This window comes from Bidens hawaiensis, unplaced genomic scaffold, assembly GCF_021521415.1.
Source record: "Bidens hawaiensis isolate Kalapana, Puna unplaced genomic scaffold, B.hawaiensis_p1.1 tig00053240_1, whole genome shotgun sequence".
NCBI classification, from domain to species: Eukaryota; Viridiplantae; Streptophyta; class Magnoliopsida; order Asterales; family Asteraceae; genus Bidens; species Bidens hawaiensis.
The window spans coordinates 52026-60481 of record NW_027499592.1 but is presented as its reverse complement, the minus strand read 5'-3'; the positions used below and the strand labels follow the sequence as shown (position 1 = coordinate 60481).

At 33.8% G+C, this 8456-nt stretch overlaps 1 protein-coding gene across 1 annotated transcript; it reads left to right on the top strand.

Annotated features, from left to right (window-relative positions):
• Positions 1 to 1474: 1474 nt before the first annotated feature.
• LOC143600038 (3-hydroxy-3-methylglutaryl coenzyme A reductase 2-B-like) lies at positions 1475 to 7106 on the top strand. The gene is made up of 4 exons (XM_077077840.1): positions 1475 to 2412; positions 3562 to 3743; positions 3829 to 4175; positions 6693 to 7106. Exons 1-4 carry the CDS (start codon positions 1490 to 1492, stop codon positions 6930 to 6932), a joined length of 1692 nt encoding a protein of 563 aa, XP_076933955.1. The 5' UTR covers positions 1475 to 1489; the 3' UTR covers positions 6933 to 7106.
• The last annotated feature ends 1350 nt before the right edge of the window (positions 7107 to 8456 follow it).

Sequence of the window (8456 nt, the reverse complement as noted above, 5' to 3'; positions counted from 1 at the left end):
CATCACCTTAGTGATCAAGAATTCTGCAGACTAAAGCTTGTTGATCTCAATCCTTGTAGCATAAAATTGGTACGATATTAACCCTAAACTCTAAGCCATAACAGATGCATGTTTATTATGTAAATGATTATGACATGTGTGCGTATTTAGAAATGGCCATTGATGAGTAGGTTGGACTCTCAAATCTTTGGACAATCTAAATCGGCATTCACAAAGGAGATTGTAGAGGAAGAAATTAAAAACCTCGGAGGTAACACTTTATTACAATCGTTTTGAGTTTAATGAAAAAAGTAGTGTTAAAAAAATTACTATATATTATGATTGTGAAGTTTTGTTAGTGTTTAAAACAAAACAATTATGTTATTGTAAGGTTTAGCACAAAAGAAACTGTTTATGTTGGATTACCACAATTTAATCTTGCTTTATGTAAATAAAATAAGGAATATTGAAGGGACGACTTTATACGGTCAAGAACTTTAATGTTTCTTAACCCTAATGGAACATTAAGGTCACTAGCCATTGAGTTGACTCGTCCACCATCTGACGGGAAACCATAGTGAAAACATGCCTACACACCCGCTCGGGATGCCACTAGTTATACATAAACGACCTCATAAAGTTGAGCTAACCCAAGCTATGTTTAGGATCCATTAGATGTAAATCGGCCCTTAGTTAGGCCCAAAATTTAGACTATACGTTAATATTCCTCTTTCTGAGACATACATATTATACATATATTCATTTTGTTGAATCAATTATATATTTTCTTTCCTAAACATATCTATTACATATTTATCTAATTCATTCGACCTAACTTATTGTATGACATTTTTTACCATGATTTTCTATAAAAAGACATTTATATGTTTCTCTTTCTTAAAGCATATATATATTACACATTTATCTATCTGTCGGTTACGCATCCAATCTAGCATCACGTTCAATGCCGGTTAATGAGCTCGACATTAGTAACTCACAGGATGCAGTTATTGTTTTTGCCATAATATGTATCGTTGCAACATCTAGAGTAATACACTTTGGTTCTTCAAAGTGAATCGTGCAAATTGTTCTAACTTTTTAATCGTTCTGTTTTCGTAATTCATTAGTGAGATTTAAATGATGTTGTTTACAATGATTAGTTACGCCAAGTTTAGCAATTAAAAGAAACTTTATGTTTGTATTTTGTGAAGAACCCAAAGCACACTCACACTATAAGAATAAAATCATAAACCAGTTCTGTAAAGCTAATAATCATAAAACCATCTATAATGATGTAATCATAGAAGTTTTCCTATGGTTTTCTTTCAGGGTCAGGTCTGGGTAAAAAAAAAACAAATCTGCATTGATTGAAAAGAAAGAAGGAAAAAAAAGGTGTTGTATGGAGGCACACGTGCACATGGATTTCATGTTTTTTGTCTCTTAACTTTCTATAAATTATGGGGACACATTAGTTCTTCTCCCACACCACACCTCCTCTCTCCGATCAAAAATGGACGTTCGCCGGCGATCCATAAAACCAACCACCACCGGCGACCTTCTAAAACCACAAAGCCAACCAAAACCCAGCCCCGACACACTCCCACCCTCACTTTACCTAACCAACGGCCTCTTCTTCACCATCTTCTTCTCCGTCATGTACTTCCTCCTCCACCGCTGGCGCGAGAAGATCCGCAACTCTGTCCCTCTCCATGTCCTCACCTTGTCCGAACTCGCCGCGGTCGTCTCTCTCATCGCCTCCGTCGTCTATCTTGTTGGCTTTTTCGGAATCGAATTTGTTCAATCTATCTTCCGCCCCTCTCCTGATTCATGGGAGATTGAAGACGATAACGTTAGCATAATAATGGATGAAGACGATACACCAGTCAAACCATGCGGGCAGGCATTGATGGAGAAGAACAATAAACCCTCAACCATCGAACACACACTACCCGACCAAGACCAGGAGATCGTCAAACTAGTTGTAACCGGCTCGCTTCCCTCGTACTCTCTCGAATCAAAACTCGGAGACTGCAAACGAGCGGCTGCGATTCGACGTGAAGCTCTTGAAAGGATAACCGGGAAATCGTTATCCGGGCTCCCTATTGAAGGGTTCGATTACAAGTCAATATTGGGACAGTGTTGTGAGATGCCGGTGGGGTATGTTCAGATTCCGGTAGGGATCGCGGGGCCGTTGTTGCTAAACGGGGCCGAGTTTTCGGTTCCGATGGCCACGACTGAAGGGTGTCTGGTGGCTAGCACTAATAGAGGGTGTAAGGCTATCTATGTCTCCGGTGGTGCTACTTGTGTGCTGTTGAAAGATGGCATGACCAGGGCGCCGGTGGTGAGGTTTGGTAGTGTAAAGAGGGCGGCTGAGTTGAAGCACTTCTTGGAAGATCCGTTGAATTTCGACACACTAGCAGTTGTGTTCAACAAGTCAGTATTTTTTTTAATTAATTTTATTAACATTTTTAAAAACAAAGTTTCAGAAACTCACGATTTTTGCCTACAAACAATAAAAATATTACCTAATATACATCTCAGATTAAATATAATACAAAATATATATATATATATCAAACATTACTCTTCTGTTTTGATGGTATAAGAGCGATGATTAAAACTTGAGATCTTAAAATCTCAAGTTCAAAATCAAACTCAAGGAGTTTTTTTTTACAATTTACAACGGTGGGTTTACCTCGTTTTTGAGTGAGTTAAGTCTTGAACGTTAAAATCAACACTGGCGGTTGAATCTCATCTCTAGAAAGGTAATTCGGGTATTGATGGTGGTTTTAAGGGGAAAAAAAAGAAGATGGCCATTAATGCCAAAACGAAGAATAGAAAGAGGATATTAAATAAACCCAACCAACTTAACTTCACAAAAAGTTTTCTCTTAGCATTACCCGATTTGTTTATATATAGTATATTTTAATTTATTCAATCAATTATATTGAATTTGAGTGTTTAGTGAAAGAATGATGAGCAACAACTTATCCTATATGTTATTTACTATTTAGCAGTAGTTTTATAGTTTTTTCCTGATATAAATGTAGAAAAATATGTTATTAATTTCTATTTGTTAAAAGAAAAGCATACATGGTTTAGTTTAACTAATAAGATTTTAATAGCTAGGAATTAATTTCTATGCCATTAAAGATGTGTATGATCGGATTAAGTGTATTAACAAAAATAAGGACTTTTTGACCCAACTTAACTTCACAAAAAGTTTTCTCTAACATTACCCGATTTGTTTTTATATATTTTAATTTATGCTATTTTATTGAATTTGAAGTGTTTAGTGAAAGAATAATGAGCAACAACTTAACCTATATGTTATTTTATTTATAGCTTTCTGATGGGTCTTTAGCATTAGTTTTATAGTTTTTTTCCTGATATAAATGTAGGAAAATATGTTATTAATTTCTATTGTTAAAAGAAAAGCATGTGTGGTTTGGTTTAGTTTAATTAGTAAGATTTTAATAGGAATTAATTTCTATGCCATTAAGCATGTGCATGATTGAATTAAATGTATTAAAAGATAAAGGACTTTTTGACCTGAAACACTTATCTTTGTGTTGTGTATAGATCAAGCAGATTCGGAAGGCTACAAAATGTTAAATGTGCTATTGCTGGCAAGAATCTATACATAAGATTTTGTTGCTCAACCGGAGATGCCATGGGGATGAACATGGTCTCGAAAGGGGTCCAAAACGTCCTCGACTTCCTTCATAATGATTTTCCGGATATGGATGTCATGGGAATTTCTGGTATTAATTGTATAACATATAACTTATGCTTTTATAATTACCTCAAATGCTTCTATATTTATTTTTCAGTTAACTATTGTTATAGGAAACTATTGCTCGGACAAGAAACCGGCGGCGGTAAATTGGATAGAAGGGCGTGGGAAGTCTGTGGTATGTGAGGCGGTGATCAAGGAGGAGGTTGTGCAAAAGGTATTGAAAACCACTGTCGCGGCGCTGGTTGAGCTTAACATTCTCAAAAACCTTACAGGATCCGTCATGGCTGGTGCCCTCGGAGGGTTTAATGCACATGCTAGCAATATAGTCTCCGCATTATACCTTGCCACTGGCCAAGACCCTGCTCAGAATGTCGAGAGTTCTCATTGCATTACTATGATGGAAGCCGTAAATGATGGCAAGGACCTTCATATATCGGTTACCATGCCTTCCATTGAGGTACCTACAAACTTCATTTTATTTTTGTGTACCTATTTATTATCTTATAATGAAATCAAAATAAATAATACTTAATGTACACATACATTTACTCAGCCTCGCATTTCCTTTTTACTTACTATGTTCACGAGGGACCATGAACTATTTCCACTGAGCTCGAAAGATGGAGAAGATTACGAACGGATTTTAAAATTAATTTGTTGGCCGTTTCTTGTTGAATTTTTGGATAGAGCAATATATATTTAAATCGAAAAATTATTATTATATATCTATATATGTAGAAAAATGATTTAAGACAAATTGTGTTAACTTTTATACTTGGATTATTTTATATATTTCTGCCAAAGCTGGAGCAGAAACATATAATTGATCAAGTAGCTTAAGAAAGCATTAAACAACCTAAACATGGGATTATCGCGTTAGCGTGGAACATAACTTATAAGATTTCTTATATATAATAAGAAAGCGATCTTTTCTTGACGAATATATAGATATATATTCACACGCTAATATTTTCTAATATCTTTTATAGATTGGAAAATGCATTTTTACCACACTATGAAGATTCGTACATTCTTAAGGACTCTCAATTTAACTTTGTTTAAATTTTAGATTTTAACGAGAGAAAGAATAATATAGCTTAAAGAATTTTCTTTTCACTAAAACACTAACCTATAACCAACTTTAATATGTGTGATTTTGACATTTTGTGTATTATAGGAAGGGTTAGGCTAGACATACACCCCTAACTTATTAAATCCTCTCTAAAGTTTCATTTCATTTAATATATTTAATTGACATATTAATCTCTTTAACATTTCTTTTTTATTTTATAATTCTCCTAAAATATCAAAAAAAAAAAAAAAATCTATTAAGTTTTTTATTTTTGTTTTTTTCCTTTTATATTTGATTTTATTATTTATATTACTTAACTATCTTATTAAAAGTTGTTTTATTTTTTATGTGTATTATATAGATTTTATTGTTAAATAGCAAAAAATTCTCCCATTTACCTTGCACTTGCAAAGTTTTGAACTCATATATATTTGTAAGGGACGACAATACTAAAACCATATCCAAAAGTTTTTGGTTCAAACCAGCCACATCAGCTTTTTTACAAACCATCTTTTTACTCTAACAATACACCTTCTCAAACCATTTTTATATTTCCAAATCATCACTTACTTTTACATTTATTTTAAATAAGAATTTTACAATACTATTAAATATTTAATTTTATAATTTTTATTTAAATTAATAACGAAACACGGGTTGGATGAGTAGGACTTCTTGTAACGATTTTTTTTTTTTGCCAGAACTTCTTGTAATGTTTTTTTTTTCTAGGATTCTTTGTAATGTCTAGACTTCTTGTAACCTTTTTCTAGGACTTCTTGTAAGTGTTTTTTTTCCAGTACTTCTTGTCATATTTCTTTTATTCGAATTAAGCGTTTTAAAATAGATAATAAAATCGTTAAAAACTAGCCGTTTTTAAAAAACTAGCCGTTAAATAATTTAACCGTTAAACTAGCCGTTACATAAAAAATAAACAAACAAAAAAATACATCATTTTTGAAATAAATATAAAAATATGTATATGTATAATATTTTAATATATTTTACATATATATATATGTGTGTGTGTGTGTGGTGAAAGATGTGTGGGACCCACAATAGATGGTTTTTGATGGTTTGATTTTTCAAACCTTAAAACTTGGATTGTGGTTTGAACCAACCACTCCAATGGTTTAGGTTGGTTTGAACAACAAAACCAACCATTAGAGATGGTCTAATTGATCATGCGTATATATTAATAAAATTTTGTAAAGTTTATCTATATATATATATATAATATGTGTGTGTATTAATACCAATTGTTGTAGTAGTACATAAGGTAAAATAATGTATACAATTAGCTACAGTAGAAATCCTCTCACAAAGGCAACCTGCTTTATTTATATATATATATATATTATTAATTTAGGTACGAATGCTGATAGAGGAACTAATATGCAAATATAAATTTTACAGGAAAGTAATAAATTTGGTTTTGAACGACCGATTTCTTTTAATCATTGTTAGAGGGACTAATACGCATAATCAGTAAAAATAGTACGGAGATGATATGTTTATAGACACATTCGTAGAAATCATATAAAAAAATATGCATTATTAGATCCCAAAAAGACACTGATTATATAATCCGCCCTCCAGAAGATGCCCCATTTGTATTAGTTGTCTAGTTGATTTTCGAATGAAACTGATTAGGCCAAGTATTCGTGTCCTATCACTACATGACTTGGATGCATGTGGTGCTTGTTAACATTCGTCTTCCTTAACTAATAATTATTCAGTATAAACACAATATTTAAATCCAAAATACAAAAACCATATATGAACAAAGTTCACCAAATCACATGCATGCTTGTCATAGTTTCATGCCTGTTTATGTCGGCATTCTAAAGAAACCCTATTATTTTAATGAACAAGAAAGCTTATTTTATATTATTTCCGATTCAGGTTGGAACAGTTGGAGGTGGTACACAACTTGCTTCACAGTCAGCATGTTTAAACTTATTAGGTGTCAAAGGTGCAAGCAAAGATGAACCAGGGTCAAATGCTAGGGTTTTAGCCACCATAGTCGCTGGTTCAGTCCTTGCTGGTGAGCTTTCTCTCATGTCAGCTATATCAGCTGGTCAGCTTGTCAACAGTCACATGAAATACAACAGATCCACCAGAGATATGTCCAAGTTAACCTAACCTTATTTCAAACTGGTCCATAAATTTAATTAGGAATATATATATGGAATAAAATGGTAGATCATGGATGGATTATGGGTGGTGGTGGTGATTGTTTTTTGAAGATGCCCATGTGAGTTTGGATCTGTTTCCTAAGTGTATAAAGGTGTCGTGTGTGTAATAGTGGTGCTGAGGTGGTGGTGTTGTGAGGGAAATAAATAGGAAACAGAGGGATTTAGGGATGTACAATGGTGTTTGTTTTTTCTTGTCTTTGATTTATTTTAATGTAGGTGGTGGTGGTGGTCATTTGGGTTTTCATGTGCGAAAGCTTTTATTTTATTGGTATAATCTTGCCTCTCTCTCTCTCTCTGTTTGTTTATCTTTTTAGTTTCATTGTTGCTATGAACTCATGAAACAATCACCCTTGAAGAATCGGCTCTCTAAAAAGGTTGATAACTTTTTAAAACGCCTCCTAAACTACATATATTAAATTAACTTAATATCCATCCAATTATGAGGATCGGACACTCAATCCTTATAATATAATAATAGATAGGTTAATTGAGGAGGCGCCAATACCAGCCAGCCAAAAATCCTTATGTTATTGATAATGATATTAGTGCAACTATTTTGGAATGGTGGCGTCTTAATTTTAGGGACATTCCTATTCCCTTAAGAGTGGAATCGATATTTGGCAACGACACTCCATGCTTTATCACAACTTCACTAATGAACACCTTAGCTAAAATTGCTGACGAGATAGCTTATCGTGTTGGTAGAAAGTGAGCACTTTTCGTCAAACGGTATACAATCACCCAGATGGTATCATTACTCTTATCTGTATGAGGTAGCTTTATGAAATCCATAATGATGTACTGCCATCTCCATTCTTGAATTTCTAACGATTTTATCTTTTCATATGGTTCTTGGTGTTCTATTTTGACTTGCAATATCTCGTTCATCATACCTGGGCACCAATAGTGTTTCTTCAAGTCTTGATACATTTTGGTGGATCTCGGATGAATCGTGTATCTAGACTTATGAGCTTCATAGAGGATTCGGCCTCGAAGATCTCCATGGCATGGAATCCACATGCGACCAAATTTGATTTTCACATCTGAAGTATTATCTTCCCAATCTTGGTGTAACCCGAAAATTCATTACGCTTTCATCTTACTCTCATTCTTTATAACTTCTAAGTGAACCTTGCAAATCTCGCTCATGAAACCCGAGGTGCTAATTACCTTATACAACTTAATTGTCGCGAAAACTTCTTCACTACGTCTTACTGCTTTAGCGACCACATTGGCCACACTTGTATAATACTTGATTTCCCAATCATAATCCTTTATCAGCCCTAACCATCTTCTCAGCCTCATATTCAGTTCTTTCTGCTTGAAGAAATACTTCACCATAAGCTTATTCAACTCGAGGTAGTCTATACGCATTCTCATACTTTCGTCTTTCTCCTTTACGAACAACATCGGTACACCCTGCGGGGAAACACTCAGCCTTATAAAACCTTTATCGAGGAGTTTAGTTGGG